At 35.3% G+C, this 27,061-nt stretch overlaps 1 protein-coding gene across 3 annotated transcripts in view; it reads right to left on the minus strand.

The window, feature by feature from the left end:
* KCNT2 (potassium sodium-activated channel subfamily T member 2) overlaps nucleotides 1-27,061 on the minus strand; it is a gene marked incomplete at both ends in the record, with an annotated part of 342,191 nt that overhangs the window by 90,411 nt on the left and 224,719 nt on the right. For 2 of the 3 annotated variants that reach the window (XM_080825070.1, XM_080825069.1), the window contains 3 exons: nucleotides 2,181-2,394; nucleotides 8,499-8,728; nucleotides 10,363-10,512. In XM_080825070.1, the coding sequence (XP_080681196.1) occupies nucleotides 2,181-2,394; nucleotides 8,499-8,728; nucleotides 10,363-10,512 (594 nt within the window). The remainder of the gene's footprint in view (nucleotides 1-2,180; nucleotides 2,395-8,498; nucleotides 8,729-10,362; nucleotides 10,513-27,061) is intronic. The other variant, XM_080825071.1, reaches the window with a different exon arrangement.

The raw sequence follows: 27,061 nt of genomic DNA on the forward strand, positions 1-27,061 counted from the left end.
CTGCCTCTCTGCCTACTTGTGATCTGTCTGTCAAATAAATAAATAAAATCTTTAAAAAAAAAAAAAAAGAATAGGGATAAGCAAACTGGATCAAATCTGGCCCATCAGCTGGTTTTGTGAATTAAAAGTTTTTTTTTGTTTTGTTTTTTTGTTCTTTTTAATCTTAAATGTTTGGAAAAAAATTTTTAAGTAAATGTTTGGAAAAACTAAAAAAGAAGGATATTTCATGTCACATAAAAATTACATGAAATTAAAATTTAAATATCCACAAGTGAAGTTTTTTTAGAATACAGCCATGCTCATTCATTTTATGTATTGTCTATGGGCACTTCAAAAATATTTGGATTGGTGCAGCAAAGATTATATGGTCCATAAAGTCTAAAGTATTAGCTGGTTCCTTCTAGAAAAAGTTTGCCATTCCTTGGTTTAAAAGATTAAGATAGATTTTAAAAATTGCACTATTAATTTTTATAAAACACATTTAAAGCAAAATGGCTAATTATCATTTACTCCATTAATATTCATTAGTCACGAATGCATAACCACAAAGGAGTAAACAACTGAGTTAAATATTCATATATTCCCCCAAAACAGACTAGTGTTGGAATCATGCTTCAAATATCATCAAAGATAATTTGCTGACTTTACAAAAGTAGCCACCTGCATGCACATTACAACTATATTAATTTTCAGAATAAAACTATAAAAAAGTAGGAGAATAAATGAAAGTTAAGAAATAAAACATAATTTGGTAGAGGCAAAATTCCTTTATCTACTATGAAAACTTTTCTTTTAAACCAAGAAATTTCAGGCCTAGTTTAAACTGTTTTCCAGATATTCTTAGCTCGGAGGGTAAAATGGTGCACATTTTGCAAATTTAGAAGTTGATAATCTCCACTATTATTTCAATATCTTTTTCAGTTTGCTTAAGAAAAAAAAAATCTACCTCTTAATCTTTTCAGAAGGATATGTAAAGAAAGAATTTCAATCACACCACACATCTTTTCTAGAAATATACTGGCAGTCAAACCTCTCCTTGTTCCCATCAAATATTTCATAAATATATTTGAGTACTATTGATTTTCTGGAGGGTGGATTGTGTTCTGTGGGAACATTAAACTTCCTTGTAATAATTTTTCTTAAGTGTAAAGGATTAAATGAAGAATTTTTTTTAAGTTTCAATTGTATTTCAGTTCATTTTATTCAATTCAACATTAACATCAACATTAACTGAACATCTGTTGTATGAAAGATATTGGGAGTATTTAAATGGTGTTGCCACTGCCACTACTACCACTACTACTACTATTGGGAGTAGTACTACAACTCCTAGTAATTATTACTCATTGAATGCTTACTCAACACAAAGCAGTGTCCTAAGCACTTCTCTATTATCTCAATTAATCTACATCTGAACATTATGAGGCAGTAATTATACTCCCATTACAGATATAGGCACTGTGGTTCAGAGTGTTTAATCAGTCACTTGCACATAACCAGTATAGGATGGAACTGACACGGAAAACAAAGTCTTTTAGACTCCATTGTCAAGACTGCTGACCCTGGTGGTTCCCTCAAGAAATAGCAATATATTATGTGAGCAAGACAAGTAAACAAATCCTACTGAAGATTAAAATGTGATTAATAGCATGTACACTGGCACTATGTATTATGGAAGCATAGTAAAGAGAACTAGTACTTCATGTATTCATTCATTCAAAATATTACTGATGTATATACCATATGAAAAATACCTATGAATGGTAAGATAAGGAAGGGAAATTTAATGGAGGAAACCTGCACTACATGTCACTGAATAATTGACTGATCTTAAATATGGACATGGAAGGAAAGAAATTAAAAGTAGGAAGTACAATATAATTAACAAAAACATGCAATCATGAAAATGCATCTTATATCATGAAAATACTGATTGATGTGTTTTCTTTAAGGATAAAAGATAATTTAGAGAACACTGATCCTGGGAATATATGTTGAAGCCAGAAATTTGAGGTCTTAAAATACTTTATAGGTAACGGAAATACTGGCTAATAGGAAGGGTGTTTTGTTAGAAGTATGTGGAATTGATTCTCGGATGTATAAAAGGTAAGGACATTAGTGACCCAGAGTAGCATAAATCCCAGTAAATCTTACAATGGTTCTAGAATATCTAAACATACTCTAAGTTTGAGGAAGTTTCTTCATCTGCTGTAGTTTCATCTTCTGATTGATCACTTAGAAGATCACATGTTTGAATTGATGACGTATCTGCAACCTCTAAAACGGGAGCAATGCTAGGTCTTCTGATTTCTTTGCTTCCCTCTGTAGGAAGGGACAGGGTGGGGCCGCTTGTTGATCTACAGCTTGTGTCTTGCAAGTCTATAGCCACAGTACCTGCAACAAAAAAACATAAAAATCCATCAGAGTATTTGCCACCTAGATGATAATCAACCATTTAATGCTCAAAATGAAATACAACCAGTATAACTGGGAAATCTGTTATTGTTTACCCTTTATATCTACAAGGTTATTTCTTCCCCATGTACACATTTTTACCTACATGGATTAAAAAATTCTGCATTTGTGCAAAATGTGTTTGCTGAGCCTAGCTTATTGCACAAAACACAAGACTTATGAAACCTGAAATACTTAGGAATTTAAAGTGAAAAAAAAATACTTTGTTTCAATTTACATTTATTTAAAAGTAACAAATAAAATTTTGGCCTTTTCAATATAGTGGATTTCTCATTATATCCTTTCCCCCCCATTTAGTTATTATTCTCTTGCTGATTTGTAATCACTTTTTTTAAAATATTAGAGCCATTAATATTTTACATTTATTCCACAAATATTTATTATGTACTGCATGGAAAACACTATCCTAGGCACTTGGGATATGCAGGGAATGAGGGAATGAAATAATGCTTCTACACATAAGCACTTATCTTTAAAATAACCAAGTAGACAAATAAATGAAAACAGTCATTTTAGATAGTAATAAATACCATGAAGAAAATAAAACAAAATAACGTGATGAAGAACAGGAGGAGGAATGAATTTTCACCAGGTGGTCTGGAAGGCAACTCTGAAGCCATGACCTTTGATTTTTTACTCAAAAGACAATAGTAAGTACTCAAGCTGTGGAAGTACCTTGAGGCAGTAGCAACAGCAAACTTAAAATAGCTTAAGGCTTTTGAATACTGGGGGGTAGTCCCCAGTAAACAGAAGAAACAAATTCCTTTAGGATTTTTTAATTGGAATTTCAAAATTAATTTAAACATCAATTTATGGAAAGCTGATATCTCCCCTTCCGAAGAAAATAATACAGTCTAACCGATGAGTGCCATCATGTTTCTCTACCACTCACTTCGTTTACGCACTAATACCTGGTCATCCTTCTAAAACCCCTTAGACCTCACTTTGTCCCTTTCAAAGCAACTATGAAAACACTTGCCACTTCTCTCAAACCTCTGACCTTGCTACCTCCTTTACTATTATAGCAGAACTTTTTAAAGTGGGAATAAAACTAATGGATTCTGGCCTCTCTTTCCTTGCACCATGGAAAGAGAGGTCAGCAACTGATTTCTAAAACCTCTGAGGCAATCAGAAGTCTCCACAGAAGGAGGGATAAACAGGAAATATTTTGAGGGTGAGAGTTGGTAGCACAAGTCTGATGAGAATATCCGAGTATTCCTCAAAACTGAATAAATTTGGGGGGTCAAGTTTCAGAGACTTGTACCTCTACATATACACAAAACTTGGATTAGTAGGTGGGGAACCCTAGTGCGTCTGTAGCTCGTGCGAAAGCCTTCATGTGACAGGCATATATGAACATTCCCAGAACAGCTGTTTCTGAGAAAAAGATGTGGCGACCAGCCCTTAGCAGTTTCAACATCAGAGCAAAGGTAAAGATTGTTGCCATGAGAAACTCTATGCTCGACCAATTTTGAACACCATAAATAAGGATTAATCTATAATTCAATCTTTAGGCAAGAGCTGAATGAGGCTCCTAGAGAAAATAAGATTAAATTTTCTATTTAGTAGGTATGTGGAATTGATTAAAAATTAAATTTTACAAATTGGATTTACAAAAATAAGCCATTATTTACATCCTAAGGCTTTAAGTTAAAATTCACATGTATATTTATCCTCTGCACATGACCACACTGTTGAGTTCAGAAAGAAAACAGAACTTATCATAGAAGAAATCCTTCAACTCCCTGACTTCAAACAAACATGAGAGTTTCACCAAACGTTTGTTCCTTTATTTCTGCTTAGAAGGAAACAGAAATACTTCCATTTATGTGAAGTTAATCCCTACTCATGTTTTGGGAATTAAATCCCTTCTGGATTCCTAAGAAATTGTGATCTTTTAACCCCACTCCCCAAATATATTTGACTTCACATCACCCCCAACTACCTCTTTATCATTTTTCTGCCCAACACAGGGAAATGTGGTCACTTCCCGATTATTTTGCCAAAGCAGATACCTGGCCCCAAGCTGGGCATGGGGATATGATCATGAGGAAGAATCTAGCAGGGAAGACACAATTCAAAAAGTAGTCACAATTACAGAAACAAGCTCTTTGAACATTTCCTTTCCTTAACAAACCTGACTCTTCCCTCAACCCTTTATAAAGGTGATGGGTAAATACCCTCAGTATTCTTTTAGACTCTTTTAGACTCTTCTCCTTTTATCCTTTCTAAAATCCCAGCTTTGTCCCATATCTTCAGATTCTATCACCACTATCTTTCACTGTTTTGTTTGGTGACTAAACCTATGTCATTCTACTTATTTCCTAATGTTTCTAGTCAGTTTCTCCAATACTACTTGCATTAGTCTGTCAGGACTGTCATAACAAAGTACCACAGACCGGGTGGCTTAAACAACAGAAAATATTGCTTCACTGTTTTAGAGTCTGGAAGTCTAAAATCCATGCATTGGCAGGATTGGTTTCTTGAGGGCTGTGAGGGAAGGGTCTGTTCCAGGCCTCGCTCCTTGGCTGGTTGATGGTCATCTTCTGCCTATGTCTCTTCTCATTGTCTTCCTTGGATGTGTCTCTGTGTCCTAATTTCCTCTTCTTATAAGGACACCAGTCATAGTGGATTAGAGCCCATTCTAATGACCTCATTTTAACTTGATCACCTCTTTAAAGACCTTAGCTTCTAACACACTGAATTATTTCCTTATTTTTTCTGTGTTGTTTATTGGCAGTCTTCCTTGTGATAGAACATAAGATCTGTGAGCTAGGGATCTTTATCTATTTGTTCATTAATTTATCATAGAAACTTATAAGAGTGTCTGGCACATATTAGGTACTGTGAGTAAAGGTTAATAATGGGGAAAAAATCAGTAGGACTACTATAAAAAATAATATGCTAGGTCAATAACAAACAGGGTCACCTAACACAGTCCAAGCAGGGCCATGGAATATGTCTCAGAAAGAATGATACTGAGACTGAGACACAAAGGATTAGAAGAAGTTACCTAGGCAAAGTTGGGGGCTAGGGAGTAGATTTTGTCAGAAGAAACTTCTTGTGTTGAGGTCCACTGGTGAAAAACAATTAGTGAAGGCTGAAAGGAATTTAGTACGAATGGGACTTAGTAATGCAATTGAAGGGACAGTAAAATACAAGACTAGAAAATTGAAGTGGAATTATTAAAAAAAAAAAAAGAATTTTAAGTAAAGTGACTGGGATTTATCTTCTAAACTAGGATACTTTTTTTTTTTTTTTTTAAGATTTTATTTATTTGACAGAGAGAGACACAGTGAGGGAGGGAACACAAGCATGGGGAGTGGGAGAAGGGGAAGCAGGCTTCCTGCCAAGCAGAGAGCCTGATGCAGGACTCAATCCCAGGACCCTGGGATCATGACCCTGGGATCAACTGAGTCACCCAGGCAGCCCTGAACTAGGATACTCTTAAGAGTCAAAGGGTGTGGTCTTCAATAATGACACCAGGACAACATATATAAACTGGGACTGTCCTGGATTAACTGGGAGTGCCTCATGCAAACAAGAAGTTTTGGTCATCCAAATTATAAGCCATGTAATATAAAATTTAGATTTTTTTCCCTTGGATAATAAGCAATTCAAATGATATATTTATTTTTTTTTAGATTTATTTATTTTAGAGACAGATAAAGAGAGTATACACATGTAGGCTAAGGGTACAGAGAGAGAGAGAAAGGAAGAGAATCTCAAACAGATTCCTCACTAAGCATGGAACCCAATGTGGGGCTTGATCTCACAACCTTGAGATCATGACCCGAGCTGAAATCAAGAGTCTGATACTTAACCAACTGAGCCACCCAGGCACCCCAGCAATTCAAATTGTTTACTCAGGAGAATGACACTATCAAAATTATGTGAAAATTATAACTCTGGTTGCAAGGTGGAGAAGACTGCAGGACAACATGGAGGCATGAAGAGAAGCTTGGGGGGCAGGGGGTGATCCCACAGTTGAGGGGAAGAATGATGGGCACTCAGACCATGATCACACAGACAGTGGGGAGAGAGAAGGGAATGACTTTCAGGGATACTTGATAATCTGAATTAATAGAATTAGGTAAATTCTGAGACATTGAGAGGAGAGGAACAGAATTGTCAGGATTGTGACTTTACAAATTACGATGTGTCATCTGTTTTTTTAGCCCCAAAATGGAGGAGGAAGTAGTTTTGAATGAGGGCAGAAAGATAACTTCAATTTGAATACAGTGTGTTGGTTTTTCCTGTGAGACATCCAGGCAGAAATAAGTAACCAGTAAACTGCTGTGAAGAGAAATTTAAGTTAATGATTTATATAAAAGAATCATCCATTTTTGGAGGGCAAGTCAATTTGTGGCAGCAGAAGAACATGGTCAATACCATCCCATGTTGTGAAGATGTCCACTGGATTTGGTGACAGGGTGGTGACTTTGCAGAGTAGTGATACAAGGACTACAGATTTCAGACTAAACTGGGCAAAGGCATGAGGGGACAATAAGATTTCAAGACAGCAACTGAAGACCACCCTTTCAAGGAATTTACCTGTGAAGATGTCAAGCCAAGAGGTCCAGGGGTGTGTGTGTGTGTGTGTGTGTGTATGTGTGTAGAAATAAAAAAAGAGAGACACAGAGACAGACAGAGAGACAAAGGGAGGAGAAACGAACCAATGATTTCGAGAAAAAATAAAGTTAGGTAATAAGGGTGAATTAAAATAAAAAGTGAGGTCCCAGAGGAGGTAGTAAGTGAAGTCATTACTATTAAAATATTAAAAGTTGGGGCACCTAGGTGGCTCAGTCGATTAAGTGTCCCACTCTTGGTTTCGGCTCAGGTCATGACCTCAGGGTTGTGAGATGGAGCCCTGTGTGGGGCACTGCACTCAACATGGAGTCTGCTTGAGAGTCTGTCCTCCTCCCTCTTCCTCCTGCTTTGCTCCCTCCCCCACTTGCTTACTCTCTTTCTAAAATAAATAAATAAAATCTTTAAAAAATATTAAAAGTTAAAAGTTAAAGGACATATTATCCTTGTGACAAAAATGAACGTTTGTAGGTTTGTAGGTGGTTTGGTGGCAAACTTTAAAGGAAATTCTTATTTGTCTGGATCTATTCCTCCCCCTACTTTTTTTTTTTTTTTTCCTTCTGTATCATAAAAGCCAAGTTTAATGGTGAGAATGAGATCGACAATGGAAGAGTTTTGAAAAAAACAAAGAATATTTGAAATAGCCTCTGTTGATAACTGGATAGAGAACTTACAAAAGAACTATAAAAGTGTCAGGTGCTTATATTCAAATCAGAAATATGAAATAATTATTGACAATTTTGAATTAGCTTAATTTCTTTTTTTTTTTTTAAGATTTTATTTATTTGTCACGGAGACAGGGAGAGTAAGAAAGAAAGAGAGCACAAGCAGGGGGAGTGGCAAGCAGAGGGAGAAGATTCTCTGCTTAGCAAGGAGCCTGATCTGGGACTTGATCCCAGGATCATGACCCGAGCCAAAAGGAGACGGTTAACAGACTGAACCACTCAGGCATCCTAAATTAGTTTAATTTCTTACCAGTTTAACAGCTTGGAAACTTTGTTCTATATACTTAGCTATACCAAGTTTATAATATATACAATTGGTGTCTAGTTTGAAATTTTAACAAACATTGAAGGATATTTATTATGCTTTTTAAAAAAAGAAACTAAGGCGCCTGGGTGACTCAGTCGGTTAAGCATCTGCCTTCAGCTCAGGTCATGACCTTAGGGTCCTGGGACTGAGCTCTGTATAAGGTTCTCCACTCAGCAGGGTGTTTGCTTCACCCTCTCCCTCTGTGGTCTCTCTTGCTTTTGCTCTCTCTCAAATAAATAAATAAATAAAATCAAAAGACAGAAAGAAAAAGAGAGAGGGAGAGAGGGAGGGAAGGAGGAAGAGAAAGAGAGAGAGAGAAATAAAGAAAGGGAGGGAGGGAGGGAGGAAGAACGAAAGAAAGAGAGGAAGAAACTAGTGATATATTCAAATTTATTTATACTTACCCATGCTGGCAATTATGCTATGTACAGGTAATCGAGAAGGTCCATGATAAAATGACCTTGGTACGTTGCTTTTTTTCTGCTGGTCTTGGTTTTTAAATGCTGAATTCTCTTCTTTGGTAATATTAATATAAAAACATATATCTGTAGCATTCATAATATATCGAGGACCAGGATTCAGCAAAATGTTTTTATTATCCTCCCTCCGAACACCAATCAAGCAGACGCCAAACCTTAATTAAAAAATAAATAAATAAAAGCTTAAGAACGGTGATTCAGCAAAGCTCTTATGTTTTTTGTTTGTTTTTAAGTTTGCATGTGTAAGAAAATTGGTAAACTATTATAAGGCAGAGGAATATTAAAACCCCAAATCAAAGTATTTTAAAGCTTGCAAAGATCGTGAAAGTTTAAGACTCCAGGCTCTGAAAACAAACAAACAAACAAAAAGACTCTCAACACTCAAAACTTTCCTGTTTTTCCAGGAAAAGAAACTATGTCCTTAGTGTGTAGTAAAATCAATTTAATTGATTATGACATATATAGTTATTTTTAAATTAAGAATAGAAAAAAGATAATGAAAAATATCAGAGTGTATATCATTAGTAAGGGTAAGAATTTTTAATAATTTGTGTGTGTATTGAGTCTTACCATACATGTATATTTTCACTTGGTCAAAAAATATAAAACTGTATTACTTTAGTCAAAAATGCTTAAGAGTCCTTGGCCTAAAAGAAGAAGAAACTTACCCAAGGTCATATGAGAAAAAAAATCAGGGTACCTAAATTTCTTTTAGTTCTGTTTCTACCATATTTGGTTTACTCTGAATTTTAGAAAAAAAATTAATAGTCTGAATACATGCACAGCTTAATTGGGAGAAATATCAACCACTAAATATAATAGATATTAAAAATTTATTTTATACTTTTTCAGATTATTCTCCAAACACAAAATGTCATGAATGTTTTTATTTCAATATGTCTTATAGCATTAGAAATAAATCTAGTTTAAAAATATTTTTTAAACATTAAAAGTATATGTACAGATAGAATCATACTGAAAATTAAAGTGGGATATATTAAATATTACATTAGTGGAAAATACTAGACATATACAAACCTTAAAATATTATATCAATATATTTACAATACTGATACTATATTACTTTCATTTTAAACATATATTTTTGTTTCTTTAGTAAATAATTTTTCTCAAAAAGGAAAAATATTTTGTTCCATGTTTGAATAGAAGGTACCATTGTTTACTTTTTAACATTTCTCTGATCAAAGCAAAGTTTTTTTAAATGTCTAGATTTTATAAGTGTTATTATGACTGTTTACATTTTTTTTAAGATTTTTTTTTGTTTTTTTGGACAGACAGAGATCACAAGTAGGCAGAGAGGTAGGTAGAGAGAGAGGGAGGGGGAAGCAGGCTCCCTGTTGAACAGAGAGCCCGATGTGGGGCTCGATCCCAGGACCCTGGGATCATGACCTGAGCTGAAGGCAGAGGCTTTAACCCACTGAGCCACCCAGGCGCCCCTGACTGTTTACATTTTTAATCAACACTTTAAAATCAGATCTCTAAAGAAGATTCATTTTCATGTATTTGTGAATTCTTCATGGAGTAAAATATTTTAAAGATGACTTAAAAGTTACTAAAGCCAGTATTTCTATTAAATTATACTTTATACCTAACACTCTTAACTTGTAGAGACCATACAGAACCAGAGTTCAAATGTCTCAATAATTACGTTAAAAATTCCAGAATCCTTGCAACTCATGAGCACCAATATGGGCTGTATTTTAGAAAACTGTATTTAAAGGGTACGGTTGATTTATATTTTAAGTCCACTTTGGAAGCAGAAACGTACTTTTTATGTGCATGAAAAGACGCATATGTAAAACTTTTCCCTTCGTATTCAGCAAAAAATGTACTTTCTTCCAAAACAATGTGGTATACTTCATTGCCAGAGCATCTACCGTATATCTTCTGCCACTGCTCTGGGGATTGCTGGCCTTCTCTGCAACAAAAGCACACACACATACACATACACAAAGAGCAAGACACAGTGAATGTGGTTAAAAAGACAGTTTTCACACCTAATCTGGTTTCCCTACAGGAGGAACTGGTAAGCACGGTTCAAAGAAGTCTATGTGTGATGCTCTAAATGATGATATTATTTACAAATACAAAGAGTTACCACAGAAATTTTGAAACTAACACAATATGTAAGTTTGAAAGATGGCAGATTCCTAGAAAGTGGTTCTTCACAATCCAATTAACGAAAGCATTTATCCTGACTATGTGCCAATGAGATATAGCATTACATTTTAATTTCTGTTTGTGTATATCCTGTCATGCACATCCTATTTTTACACTTGTTTTATAGTCTAAATAATATGGCCCACTTCATCTCATTTATAATACTTGTTCGGCCCTGGTAGGTAACCAGGTAACCAGATTTTGCTTTGTATTTATAATTATAAGTGTACAATGTCAACTTATCAATTGAATTCCACAGAAAATATACTCTTAATTTTCATCCATATCATAGCAATGGCTTTCTTCCAATTGTGTAGCAGTTAAGAAAAAATATTTCTGCATGATAAAAGGGTCTTCAAAGAGATCCCCCAAAGTATTTTTTCGTACAACCTAAATTATCACAGAAAGTACAGTTTGTATTTTCTAGAATGTTCTGCTCAGTGGCCTTGGATATAAATAAAAAAGTCAACCTATAAAAAAGGTATTGTGAATACACAAGAGTTCTTCTTTCCCATTTTTTATAGTAAATTTCACTTTTTCTAAATAAATTTATGGAGCCTATAAATACAAGAAATGCACTTTAAGAAGGCAAGTGATAAATATATAAATATCAAAATATTTCATGTAATGTCTATATATTCTGAATGGATAAAAGCAGATAAAAAACCATATCTATCATATTTAGAGTTGAAAAAACATTTTAAAATCTGAGTTTTAGGGGGACCTGGGTGGCTCAGTGGGTTAAAGCCTCTGCCTTCAGCTCAGATCATGATCGCAGGGTTCTGGGATCGAGCCCCGCATCAGGCTCTCTGCTCAGCAGGGAGCCTGCTTCCCTTCCTCTCTCTCTGCCTGTCTCTTTGCCTACTTGTGATCTCTGTCTGTCAAATAAATAAATAAAAATATTTTAAAAAATAAAATAAAATCTGAGTTTTATCTAAAGAATTATTAGAGATAATACATTAATATTTTCAGTCAGTAAGTTTTAAAAAATCATATGTTTTCAGGTATGCCTCACTTTACTTCATTGTTTCTTAATTGTGCATTAGAGTCAATTAAGAGTCAAGAGCCCATGGGATGCCTGGGTGGCTCAGTTGAACATCCAACTTTTGATTTCAGCTCTGGTCATGATCTTGAGCCCTGCCTTGAGCCCCACCTCAAGTTCTGTGCTGGGGGTTGGGGGGCTGTTTGCTTGAGATTCTCTTCCTCTCCCACTTCCCCTCCCCCAACTCACATGCGTGTGCTTTTCCCTCTCTCTCTGAAATAAATAAATAAAACCTTAAAAAAAAAAAAGAGTCAAGAGCTCGGACTGATTAGTATTAAATCAGGACTGATCACCTGATCTGAACCCTAATTCTGCAATCTTGGGTTGTTAAGTAACTTCTGAGTGATTCTCTACCTCTTCTGTGAAAAATAGCCACAGGCTCACTGGGTTAGACAAAATGAAATAATACAAACAAATCACTCAGCAGATGTTGGGATCATAGTAATCACTCAGTAAATGTTAGCTTTCACTGTTTTGCTGTTACACCTTCCTCATTGTTAAATTTTGGAGCCAATTTCAACGTGTCTAGTCAACCTACACTATTGCTCTTAAAACCTTTACTCTTTTTTCTTTAATGTTAATGGTTTTGGAAATAGGAAAATAAAATAAAACAGACCACTTCTGACCATTGACTGCATCTGCCTATACCTAACTACTGCTTCCTAAGAATAACTTTTCCTGGTGGAGAAAGCATTCCCTTTGGCAAACAAAAATAAAATTATCTTTGTTATGCTCCATAGTCTACTTGGCAAGATGATACTTGGCATAGATAGAATCCTTTTAAAGTGCTGGAAATGTAAGAGAAGGTGCCAGTAATTCGTCAGTGTTTGTTCAAAATCCAAAAGGTAGCATGGAGTCAAATCAGTGTCACACAAGGGTCCTAAAAGCTATTAAAGAAAATCATAAATCTAAGTCCAGGGGCTGAGATGGAAATACAATGTTGTAACTTGGAAGGGAACAGAAAAGGAGGGTTAGACAAAGACATTTCAGATGGATTTTCCTAAATCATTTGCTTGTTCTCATGCTATTTTATGCTTCTACCTCCAGAAGACCTCTTTATGCTCTCTTCAAATATCCCAGATAGGTAAGCAAGAATCTCTAGGTTTCTGCTAATTGTAAATACCCCAAATTTTCTCCTTTTTAGCTCATGTTAATCGTTTGAGAAATGTGTGAATTTAGTAATGTCATTTAATACTAATAGCTATGTCCAGTTCCCAGTTATTAATACCTACATGAAATATTCATCGAGCACTTAGGCTGTGTCAGGGACAGTTCTAGAATCAAAAGTTACGGCAGTTAACACACAAGACAAAAATGTTTTCTTGTTTGGAGCCTCTAGTGAAGGAAGACTGACAACAAACAAAAGAAGCCAACTGTGTTATGTGTTAGAAGTGATAAGAGACTGGGAGAAAAATTAGAGAGAAAAATGACTTCTAGGAGTGAAATGGAATATAAATGGTATGGTTGAGGAAGGCATCACTGAGAGGTTGACATTTGAGTAAAAATCTTCAAGAGTCACGGAACGGCAACCACATGGGTACCCAGGAACAGTGGTCCAGGCAGAAGCAGCCACAAGCACTTTCCTGAGGCAGAGGAATGACTGATATAGCTAAGGAAAAGCAAAGAGGCCAGTTTAGCTGGAGTTGAGGGAGGAGAAAAAAACGAGTCCAGAGAGATAGCAGGGCAGGGAGAGGGGTCACATAGAGATTTATAAATGTTTACAATGACTCTAACCTGTACTTGAGGTGATTTGGCAGTTACTGGAGGATTTCAAAGATGGGTGCAAAAGACTCTGACCTGAATTTTACAAAAATCCCCCTGGGTCATGGTGCTGACTCAGAAACCAAAGAAAGGGCAATGACCAATAAGGAGGTCAGCATGATAAAGATGATGATAGCTTGGACCAGACTAGACTCGGTCCTGAATATAGACCAGAAAGGATTGCTAATGGAAGAGAAAAAAGGTACAAAAATCTTAAGTATCTGAGTCCATCAGAAATATGGATGGATAAATAAATAAAATCCATACAGATAACAGTGAAAATGCAAGGAATACTGCTTATAAAACATCATGGAGAAATCGCAAACATAAAAATGTTAAAATCAAAGAAGTGATTTTGAATTTGTCATTGTAGCCTACTAGGTCCTAGAAAGAAAAAATGTCAATCAGAGATAGTTTGTGTGGGCTTCAGAAACATTTGGAGTGTTTATTTTTTACATCCGAAATGCTAGGTACCTGTCCGTGATAATATTTTTATCACATGCAAATGAATGAAATATTTCTTATTATATAGAATATAATATGTGAATATTATATAATATAATATAATATAATACAACGATATTAGCATATATCTAAAAGATATCTGCATCTCATGATCATTGCAGCACTGTTTACATTAGCGAAGACATCGAAGCAACTGAAGTATTCATAGATGGATGAATGAATAAAGAAAATGTGGCACAGATATATATAATGAATTACCGTTCAGGTTTAAAAAAGGAAATTCTGTCATTTGTGACAACATGGATGGACTTTGAGGATATTAGTTCAGTGAAATAAGTCAGACCAAGACAAATACCATATGATCTCATTTATATGTAGAATCTATAAAAACAGAAACAAAAAAATGAACTTAGAGATTCAGAGAACAGACTAGTGGTTGCCAGAGGTGGGAGGTGGGTGAAATGGGTGAAAGTGAACAAAAAGTACAAACTTTAAGTTGTAAAATAAATAACTCCTGGGAATATAATGCACAGCATGATGACTACAGTCAATCATACTGTGTTATATATTTGAAAGCTACTAAGAGAGTAAATCTTAAAAGTTCTGCTTACAAGAAAAAAATTATAAGTATGTGTGGTGAATGGATGGAGTAATTGTCACGATCATTTCTTTTTTTCTCTCTCTCTCTAAATATATATATATACAAAATCCTACGGGGCTCTTGGGTGGCTCAGCAGGGTAAGTGGCTGCCTTCTGCTCAGGTCATGATCCCAGGGTCCTAGGATCAAGTCCTACATCTGGCTCCTTGCTCAGTGGGGAGCCTGTTTCTCCCTCTGCCTGCTCTCCTCCTGCTCCCCCTGCTTGTGCTCTCTCTCTCTGACAAATAAAAAAAATAAAATTTTTTAAAAAAATTGTATATATAGAACATGTAGAATTATTAAGGTGTATGCCTGAAACTAATGTAATGTTACATGCCAGTTATGTCTGTTTTTTTTAAAGGGCATTTTATAGCCTATAGATGTGTACAAAAAGAGTTTTATTTGTCTTCAACTTAACAAAAATTAATTTCTACCTAAATTTTCTCTTCATCTTATCTCACTTTACGTTTCTAGGCAGAATTAACTCAAGATTATTTTTGAAAGGAGGAAAACAATTACGTAAACAAAAAAAAAAGTTCTAAACCTCTTATACAAGAAAAAATTTTTTTAAAGATTTTATTTATTTATTTGACAGACAGAGATCACAAGTAGGCAGAGAGGCAGGCAGAGAGAGAGAGGAGGAAGCAGGCTCCCGGCGGGCTCAATCCCAGGACCCCAGGATCATGACTGGAGCTGAAGGCAGAGGCTTTAACCCACCGAGCCACCCAGGTGCCCCTACAAGAAAAATTTTTTAATTCCACATCTAAGTGACTCTGGAACTCATTACGTGTCCCTTTCCTCCATCAATTCTCACACTCTTAAAATAGTCCTGAACCATCTCTTTGCCTCCTTGCCTCCAGTATTGGCCATTACAAATCAACTTATGGTGCTGTCATAAGAGTGAATTTCAAAATCTTTAAGATCAGTTCATGTCACTCTCCTGTTGAAAATGTTTAAAGGACTTCTTTCTTCCATTTTAAAAAGGCGAACTTTCTTATCATCATTACAAAGCCCTTCTGACCTATGCTATGCCTTTCAAATTTCTTTTGTTACTTCTGTCTTCTTTCTCTTGTATGCTCCAGCCATGAGCACTCCTTAATGCCCCCTGAACAAGACACTCTTTCTTACCCTTTGGCCTTTTCACAGTGTTGTTCCTTCTATCTCCTACACTTTACTCAATTCTTTGACCTACAGCTTACTTATTACTTTTTCAGCTTTGCAAGGCTGTACTTTTTTCATGATACTATAACACTAAATTGTATTAATTACTCCTTAATGTCTTGCTTCCCATGTGAAATAAGCCACATGAGGAAAGGGATCACATCTTGTTTACAGCTATATTTCTGAGACCCTGACATCCATTCTGGCACAGAGTAAGTGCTTAATAAATGGTTAAATGAACAAAGAATAATCTAACAATGTTCTTCATGCTTAATTACTAAATGTTCAGCTTTCCTAATTATATAATACCTGTCTCCTTCACCAGAATCATTTTTTAGGTTGAAACAATTACTTTCCCTATGATGAATTTGCCATTAGAATTAGAAAAAAAAAAAATCACTGAGTTCCTCAATCGCTAATGGACATGAAATAAATTTAACCTCAGCAGCAGTGAAAACACAAAAGATATTAGGGACAAAAAAGCACAGAATGGAAAGCTTAGTGAAAATTACAAAGAGCCATTTAATGAAGATTTAAGATGTGTTTACACTAATCAAATGAACTTTTAGGGAAATTAATTGGCTTATGCATTTACTGTCAACCTCAAAGTATACTCCAACCTATAAAATAGTACAGTCTCGTTTATTTCATACCCTTTTAAGGCTGCTCTATCATTTTTACTGAAAACTCAATGATAATCAGTCCTTCTTAGACAGGTTTATGTCCACCTTCATTTTCAAAATAATTGACGGCTCCAGTTATTTATAAAGGTATTAATAGAAAAAGAAAGAAAACAATGATAGGAATATGAAAACAAAATATTCTATCAAAATAACACATGGATTACAGAATATCAGTGTATGCTTGGTACTTTAAAGAACCTCTCTGAGTTGTCTATTCCCTGAATAAAGGGACATGCTGTAGAATTCATGCACCCAAAACCATAGTCATGAGAGTCCTGGAAAAACTTTGATTGGGCAACTTATAAGGAAACAAAGCTTGTGTCTGAATTTTAAACCCTAAAGAAATGTCTAAGTGAGAAAAAAAAAATTTTTTTTAAAAGGGAAGTGGGAGGGAAGATGATTACTTAAGAGAAAGGAAAAAAAAAATATCTAGTTAAATAAATTACAAACCCCACATCAAATTCTTCAAGAGCTTTTAGGCTTTAACCATGTCCTGTCGAATGCCCCATTTCTGTCCTATAATAATTTCTTGGGCAGGTCCCTTTCTTTCAAATCATGTTCAGTTATTAAAAAGCTCAGTTCCAACCCAATTTGAAACTCCAATCTTACCAGCTCAGGTTTATTCTCCCTAAGATGTTGCTGATCTTCAAAGTAACTCTAACTGGCCATCACTATCCTCTGTGAAGGGGTCTGGTAGGCACACGTGAATCCCCTTTATGTGGAGTATGGGGTAAGCCTTGGTATATGATCACCGATAAGTAAGAAACTCTCTTCCACTTCCCCTCATCTTATTTCCTGGTGGTACATCCTATAGTCTAGCTTCTTGAGCTTCCTCACCTTGTGGCCAACACACTTAGACGGGGTACCAGAATAATGGCTCAAATCTTTTTATGCTATCAGTTGTGCTGAGGAAAACCCATGTGTGGGATTGAAGGCTGCTTTCTAGCTCTACCATTTTACTCTAATTCTTTTTTCCTCATGTTCAGATAATCACAGCAAACTACATAAGCAAATAATCACAAGAAAGAATCACAACAAACTACATATGCAAATGTCTAACTAGGGACCAAGATGTTAATTCCTGCTTCCTGCAGAAATTCCTATTCTCCATGAGTAATAGCTAATTCTTTTGTACTTCCTTTCATGTAGCTGGGAGAGTTGTAAGAGCACTGTGTTATTCTATCTATTCCCCTCTCTGATCTTCTCTTTCTATGGAAAGTTGAAGAGAATAGACAATGGGATACTTAACTCTTCTTTGTCCTCAATTATGAGTTATAGTCACCAATTCTGGGACATGAAAAGTCCCTCTCAATATAATAAATATTGGTTAAAAAAAAAGTATGTTTGTTCTATTCTGTTTATTTTTCCCAAGATAGAAATATCATTTGTTCCAGTTAATTTCCTGATGGGGCATAAATCAATTTTGACAACTGATTTTATTTTTCTTTTAAATGCAAGTAGCACATTCCTTGTTAATCTGTGATTACACCTTCAAGGACAATGGGTTTTTATTGCCAGAAAGCAAATTAACTCACATACCAATCTCCTGTGTTTCAACACTATCAACCAAGCAGGAGGAGGACTGATAGTGAGCAAGTACTTGGATCTGCTCTTTGCAGAAATGTATTTTAATACAGACCTCTGAATACAGTAAGGGAATCTTACATAATTTTGTTTTTTTAAAAGTTTCCCCACATCAAATTTTCACAAAGGGTGGAATAAAAAAGGATTTCACTGGAATTTCCTGTTCCAGATAAAGTAAGTTGAAATCATATTACAATACATGCTCTCTTTCTCATTCAGTAATGCGCTGAACTATTCTGCTCGGTAATATAGCTTGCGTTAAAAAAAACAAAACAATGGAAGCCTGGGTGGCTCAGGTGGTTGAGCGGCTGACTTCCTTTTGGCTCAGGTCAAGGTAAGATCCTGCCCCACACTGGGCTTCATGCTCAGCAGTGAGTCTGTTTGAGATTCTTTCCCTCTGCCCCTGCACCCATTCACACTGGAGCAAGGGTGCTCTCTCTCTCCCTCAAATAAATGAATAAATAAATAAATAAATCTTTTAAAAAAAGTGTTCTGAAAACAAAACAAGATACAAACAAAAACAGTGTAAAACCTTATTCTACTGACAAATTGCTATTTTTTGTAAAGACTGACAGTGGGTTTTTTTTTTTTTCGAAAACTCATACTAATAACGTCTAGAAAATAAAATTTGATTTTATTTTTATATTTTCTGTATGCATACAAGGATGCCACCAAACTACAGGTAAACTCAAGAATAAGCTTGGTATTATGAAGCACTGCCTTCAAGGTTATGAAATGTAATCATTAGTAGGAATCCTCCTCTTTTACAATATTATGTTTGTTGTCTTAAACACCTCTGCATTTTAATCACTGGATTTAGTTTTGCTGGTACATTTTGTTCTCTTCAATCCTGAATAATGTAGTTAAACATACAGTAAATGATCAGTTTCAGATTTGCCAACACTGACACAGGTTGACAAATTAGTTGTTTTTATATACTTATTTTTGTTATCAAACTAAATCATCTTCACATCAGTGAGAATAAACAGCACCTTGTCACAGGGATTTTTGATATAAAATCCATTCTTTGCTGTGTAATAAAAGACTTTACATATATCTAGGTGGAAATTTTTGCCTTAGGAAAAGGATTTCATTTTGATTTATACTTGAAATGTTAAATAAAATAAAATTTCCTTATTAATGCTTCATTTTAAAGGAGATTACATATTTACTACCTCATTATATTGATTAAAAATAGATTTAAAACTCAAAGGTTTAAATCTAATTAAAATTAATACACTTTATTTAATTCTGTACACTTGTGTTTCTCCAATTTAATGTCTGCTTGACTGCAGACAAATAATGTCTGCACATAGTTGTTTATATTCTTTATAGGGTGTTTTTCTGCAAACACACATGAATTGCATTAATTCATAATGGTCCCAAACTGTTACATTATTTAAAAATCAAATTATTTAAATGATATTACAATTTTACCTTTATTATCTATGTCAGGAATCTAGTTAACACTGTAGGCCAAAGAAATAATTCTGACAAATTGTAGGCTGTGTCCCTGAAAACATAATTTATGGGTGGAGAAGGTATATTAGAGTATACAGAAGCTTGCAAAAAGGAAGTTTACAAAAGAAACAGCTAACACAACTCTGATGAACATTTATTCTTGCTAGTTCTCTGACATACAAGTATGGGTATCCTATCTAGGAAGAGAAGTATTCAAGATCTCTAGATAGAAGAAGTAAAAATACACATGATTAAGATGTCTCAGTCTACTAGGAAGAGGCTTATGCATTCCTACTCTTGAACAGCAGAATTTCCCAGCTTTTTATGTCATCAGACATCAAAACAAAAATGAGTTCTAAGATTAAATCAAGACAGTGTATGCTAATCAATTTTCTACCGCTAGATGGAACTGGAAAGCTGTTTGTCATTCTCAGGACAAGAAAAAATTGCTGAAGTGGAAAAAACAGAAAAATGCCATATAGCTTTCAAACATAATTAATAGTGAACTTAAACAAGGGACACTTTTTGAAGGGAATCTATGTCATGAAGAAATGAAATAGAGCTCAACTGTTAAATCTGAAAGACTGTATGCATTTGAAGGTGACCAAAATTCACTATTCTTTAAGTTAGTTTATCTTTCAAAAACTCCAGTGTAATTTTCCAAAGTGCTCCTTTAATTAAAGAACCATCTAATTATCATATACCCAAAAATTCTGTAAATATTTCTCACCTACCTTTTTTTTAAAAGATTTATTTTATTTGAGAGAGAGTGAGGATGAGAGAGAGATGGGGGAGGGGTGGTGAAGGGGCAGCAGGCAAAGGAGGCTCTCAGGTTGACTATGCACTGAGAGCGGAGCCTGACGCAGGACCTTGATACCACAGCCCCATGACCCTAAAATCATGACCCCACCTGAAACCAACAGTGGGACGCTTAACAACTGCATCTCCCTGGTGACCCAGAATTGTTCATCGACTTTTGAAACTGTCAGGTGAAAAAGTAAATTCCTCTGTTAAGATGAACGTCATTCTCAGCTCTTCGACTTCACTGTTAAGTAAACCATAGCCCACTGATTTTTAGACTGTTCTACTTTAGCATTAATAAAAATTCATACCTAAAATGTGCTTATCTTTTTCTCTTTTTCTCAGAACACAGCCTGCTTGCTTACTGAAGACCATACATTTAGCTTTGGTTCAAGTGCTTTGTACCCTTGTATGGTTCATACAGCACTACTACATCTATCCCTTTAGTTTAGAACACCACTGTGAATTTCCCAGGGAAGTTATATACCATAAATATTAATATTTTGGAATAAAGGAGTTATAGAAGCTCCAATTATTGTTATTTACTTTTTTTAAAAAGATTTTATTTATTTATTTGACAGACAGAGAACACAAGTAGGCAGAGAGGCAGGCAGAGAGAGAGAGGAGGAAGCAGGCTCCCTGCTGAGCAGAGAGCCTGATGCGGGGCTCGATCCCAGGACGTTGAGATCATGACCTGAGCCGAAGGGTGCCCCTGTTATTTACATTTTATCACTTGAGTATTTTTTTTGCCCTTTTACAATTATTTGTAACTAGATTTGTTTACTGTCTCCCCATGTTGTCATTTAGTTTATTCTCAAGGTATGCAAGCTAATCTTACCATAGGCAAAAGGTATTTTGCTAATAAAATACATCTACTAGGTGAAACTTATAATATGTTCCAAATCCATATATAAGTCATATTTACACTGTGTCCTGCCCTGCATTGAGTATCAGTCTTTTGTGATTGGAATACACTCATGTTTTCCATGTCCCAAACTTCTAAACTCAGTGCCTTACACTGTGTGGATACATGTGATGATTATTTATGAAATGAATTAATGGCAAAAATGTAATGTTATTTTAACCCTATTCAGTGCTATTTTTAGCATGTTATTTCATGCAAACCTTAAATTTTGACACACATACCAAAAAAAAAAAAAAAAAAAAAACTTCCAAACCTTCATCTTAAGGTAGAGTTTTGAGTATTTCTTAATGACAATGTTACCAAGCTCTATATCATGGTAGGCATTCTCTATTACTAACTGCCTTCTCTGGAGTATGAGAGGAAAGAATTATCTGACAACAGATTGCCCACAGGTGCTGTTCATATAATCATACTGCCATTATTAATTCATCTTTGGAATTCCTCTTTCAGAGTTTACAGAGTCCTGTAACTGCCATGTCCACAGAGCAAGGTTTGTAATGTAAATATGGGAATCAGGCCAGATGTGAGTCAAAGGGGAGTGTCCAGGCTTGTGGTGAGTTGGCTGTTACATGTCTGAAAAAGGCAAATTCAAAGAAATCAATTCAAAAGAAAAAAAAATTTACATCAGGCTGGTAGCCAAGGAAAACTTATCCACCTGCATAATTTGGTCCATTGGTCCTTAGGTTTGCAACCTCAGACCTACTGGTCACTTTGAAAGTGAGTTAAATGAAGAAACAGGTAGGCAAGTGGCATCTATTTCGTTGCAGAGGTGGAATGGTTCTGAGGTTTTTATCTGGTTCGTCATGTGGTGTGGCAGTGGAAATTGTTCATGCAAGTTTAGTCTAGATAGAGGCTAACTTTCTTGCTTGGAGTTATCAATATTCCTTCATAATCTCTTTAAGAATAAATTTGTTAAGTTGATACTCTTGTCTAAAGTTAAGAATCCCAAGTCAATACTGGTTTTTTTCCCCCTTTTGCACAAGTTTTAAGAAATTTTTCTTCATCATTATCATTTTGTAAGTTCGCAATGCTACGCATCTTGGTATAATTCTTTTTCAATCATTATCATTTACAAGCAAGAGACCCTGTCAATTTAAAGATTTGAATCCCCTATTCTGTTATGATTTCTTATATTCTATTTTCCCTATGTTCTCTGGAATTCCCACTAAATCAGACATTATTTCTCTTGGATTGATCTCTTGCACTGCAAATCCTTTTTCTTACACATTCTATCTCTGCACTTTTATCTGTAATCCTCAGGATTTCTATGATATTATCTTTCAAAACTTTAAAAAAAATCTTTATTGAGGTATAACTGACATATAACATACTAGATTTTGGTATACAACCTAATGATTTTATATGTGTATATGTTGCACAATGATTGCCACAAAAAGTCTGGTATCCAACCTCATGCATACTTCTGTTTTTTCCCCTTGGGATGAGGACTTCTAAGATCTACTCTCAGCAATTTTCAAATATGCAAGAGTATTATTAACTATAGTCACCATGCCATATATTACATCCCCATGACATTTATTTTATAACTGTGAGTTTGCAACTTTGACCCCTTTCACCCATTTGCCCACTCTTCGTCCTCCACCATGACAACTACCAATCTGTTCTCTGTATCTATGAGTTTGGCTTTCTGTTTTGTTTTGTCCTGTTTTGTTGAAATTCCATATATAAGTGAGATCATACGATATCTGCCTTCTTCTGTCTGATTTATTCCTCTTAGGGTAATGCCCTCAAGTTCCACCCTTGCTGCAAATGGCAAGATTTCATTCTTTCTTATGGCTAAATAGTATTCCATTGTGTGCGTGTGTACATACGACAACTTATTTATCCATTCATCTATCGATGGACACTTATGTTGTTTCTATATCCTGGCTATTGTAAATAATGCTGCAGTGAACATGGGGCTATGAATAGCGGTTCACTTAGTGTTTTCATTTCCTTCAAATAAATACGGAGAAGTGGAATTGTCGGATCATACAGTAGTTCTATTTTTATTTTTTTAGGAACTTCCATACTGCTTTTCATAGTGGCTGCACCAGTTTACATTACCATCTTCAGTATACAAGGATTCCCTTTTCTCCACATCCTTGCCAACAGTTGTGACTTCTAATCTTTTTGATAATAGCCATTGTAACAGGTGTGAGGTGGAACTCTCATTGTGGTTTATTTTTATTTCCTTGATGATTATTGACGGTGAGCATTCTTCCATGCCTGTTGACCAACTATATGTCTTCTTTGAAAAATATCTACTCAGATCCTCTGCTAATATTTTAATCAGGTTTCTTTTTTACTTCTTTCTTTTTTTTTGCTATTGAATTTTATTAAATTTTAATTTCAACATTCTGCCAATTTCAAAAGGCCTTGTTTACTTTCTATTTCTCCACCATAACTCCTGTTCTCCCTAAATCTAGAATAATTATAATAATTTTAAGCTATTCTAGATTTGTGTATTTATTTATTATGGCTTTTTTCTTATTATTAAAGAGAAGATAAGATCCTCCAGAAATATAATCAACAGAAATCTAAGTTAAACTTTCTCAAAATTTAAGACTCTACAAATAAAAAAAAATTTCCTCAGCATTTTATTCTTTTCAACAGCCATCATCACTCTTGTATAATTCTTTAATATTCTTCTAAACTATCATTTATACTTCTCTTTCAAAAATATATTCAAAATATTTACTCACTTACTGAGGTTTCAAAAAATACATTCAATTCTATTTTCAAATGTAATTTTTTTTTTTTTTTTTACCAGTGAGCATAAAACCAACCTTCCCTATAGATCCAAAATAATTCCAGTGAGTATGGAGATAGTTGTTTCCATCTGGCTGGATTTATTTCCCTCGTATCATGCTGCATGCTGATACTTAGCGAACGGCAAGAGCCATATTTCAAAATTCTGAGTATGAGATACAGGCATATTAAATGGATTCCTTTGTCTGTAAATGTTTTAAGCGGCAGGTTACACCCTTACTGAGTAAGAAGGGATCATGCTATTTTGTCTGGAGCAACCAAAAGCCCAGTTATGGAATACTGAACCCCAACTCCAAACTATCTACTAGCATACACTTCAGACATTTTCTTCTAGTGTGTTTAGGAAAAAACAGATTTTTCCCAGTAGTAAATGTCTGACTAAACTTAACTGCAGGGAATGGTACTGTGGTAGATGGAACAAGGGTAACTTGTTTAGTATTCAGAAATTCAATTAAAATTTGACTTCTTTTTCTAGAAATCTGCACCCCAGATCTTCACTGGGGGATACCATTTTGTCCTGTTGCGTCACCCTCTGAACATCACAGGGGGGTGTCAACAGAAAAATTCCTTTTTCCATCTCGCAGAAATTGACTGAAATCTCTTAGGTCTTTCACTTCTTTTTCATTAATGAGAGCTTATCATTTCTTATTTCTCTGTCATCATTTCGACAGAGTCTCAAGAGGGAGAGAAGATGAAGTCATATGCTTCATAAACTAGTTTGAAGCAAGGGCTTCAGTGAATCATCTTTAGTGCACTCTTTACTTCATTTAGTTAACTAATATTTGTTGAGCATCCATGCTGTGAAGGTATGAGTACAAAATATTTTCTACCTTGAATGAAATTATAGCTTGCTAAGCAGGAAAAAATAAATACATTAAAAGAAAAAAACCCATAAGCACATCTGGATGGCTCAGCTGGTTAAACACCCAAATCCTGGTTTCAGCTCAGGTCATGATCTTGAGGTCATGAGATTGAGCCCCATGTCAGGGCGGAGCATGGAGTCTGCCTGAGATTCTCTCTCCTTCTCCCTCCCCTCCACCCCTCCCCCCACTCCTGCACACTCTCCTTCTCTAAAATAAATAAATAAAACCCTTAAAAAATACATACTCTGGCAGAATATATTAAAATATATACAAGTTAATAGAAACAAAAAATGACATTAAATTGGGGAGTTTAAAAATATTCATGAGGAGATAGAATTTTTGATTTAGCAAAATCCTCTTGAAAGCCAGAAGAAATGAATTCAAGGCAATGGGAACAACATTTTTAAAAAGATGTAGAAAGTGGAAACCACAAAGTATATTTAGGATCATGTTATTTGGAGGACACGACATATATAAGAGAATCATGGGAGATGAGGATATAAAAATAAGTTAGGACTGGAGTATAGAGGGCCTTAAATTAAATGGACATATTTGAATCTAATTTGATAATGAATGATGAGCTATTTAAGGCTTTTCAAACAGCAGATTGCCAGATGAGAGCAATATCCAAATTTCTCAAACTATGTTTAATGAAATACTGTTCCAATTGATATTTTAATAGGTGTGCTTAAGAATACATTTCTCAGGTAATCAAACATATTTGAGAGACACCAAATAAAATGCACTTCCATGGAGATTTTCAGTACACATAACTTATATAAAAGAAAAAAGTAACCTTCAGAGGTGCATCATTTCCCTCTCTTGTGATTACCTCCATTCAGACCTCCAACCTTGTAGTCCTTTTTCAAAAATGTTTTGTCATGGGAGAAATGGAAAAAGCACCATTGGGGTATACAGACAACAGCATCTTTCTCAATCTCCATGGTCAAAGAAGCAGGCTTCCACAGAACCAGCAGAACTGTTTGATAGTGGAAACAATCACAACTTATAGATGTGTTCCAACAAAACCCATGGTGCCCCCCAACTCCACAGCTGTTATGGATTTTGTACCCTCCCAAAACCATACATTGAAGTCCTAACCCCTAGCACTTCAGAATGTGACTGTATTTAGAGACAGAGACTTTTAAAAAAGTGATTCAGTTGGGGTATCTTGGTTGCTCAGCTGGAGGAACATCTGACTCTTAGTTTTGGCTCAGGTCATGATCTCAGGGTTGTGAGAACAAGCCCCACATCGGGTTCCATGCTCAGCATGGAATCTGCTTGAGATTCTCTCTCCCTCTCCCTCCACACCTACCTTCTCTCTCTCTCTCTCTCTCTCTCATAAATAAATAAATCTTTAAAAAAAAAAGTGAAGTTGAAACAAGACTGTTACTGTGAGCCCTAGTTCAATCTGGTATCTTCATAAGAGACAGAAGAGACATAGGAAAGATCATGTGAGGACCCAAGAAGAAGATGGCCATGTGCAAGCTAGGACAGAGGCCTTGGGAGAAACCAAACCTGCCAATACCCTGACACTAGAGTTCCAACCTCCAGGACTGTGAGAAATAAAATTTTTATTATTTAAACTCCCCAGTTTCTTTGTTATGGCAGCCCTAGCAAACTAATATAATAGCCAGGAAAATCCAAGCACTTTAGAGCAGGGTAGTATGAGGTGGGAGATTTTAGAAGAAAAAGTGAGAATTATTGTGTAGTTTATTGTTACAGTGAAATTCATATTCCATAGCAGAAAAGAAGAGAAGGATATAGGAAGGAAATATGTCAAAGCCCTTTCTACGCGACCTTCCTTTTTTTTCCCTAGGAGTCTAAGCAGCGTAAGTAACCAGGTTGCTAATGGTGTGAGCCATTAGGGATGGGAAAGAGACTTGAGGTATGGTGGGAGGGCGGGAGAAGCCTGTTAATTTTCTCAACTCCGATTGAAAGCACTGAAAAGCATATACATTTATCTATTAATGGAAACAGAAGTGCAGACTCAAGAAAGTTTGATCAAATAAAGTTTAAGATTTATACTCTAAGTGACAATTATTTGAAATGGAGCAATCAAACATTCGAATTGAAAAAAAAAAAACAATAATATTTTACTCTAAAGGAAAACCAAGTGCCTCTCATGGACACTCTATTTTTACTTGTAGC

The sequence above is a fragment of the Martes martes genome, assembly GCF_963455335.1.
Source record: "Martes martes genome assembly, chromosome: 15".
NCBI classification, from domain to species: Eukaryota; Metazoa; Chordata; class Mammalia; order Carnivora; family Mustelidae; genus Martes; species Martes martes.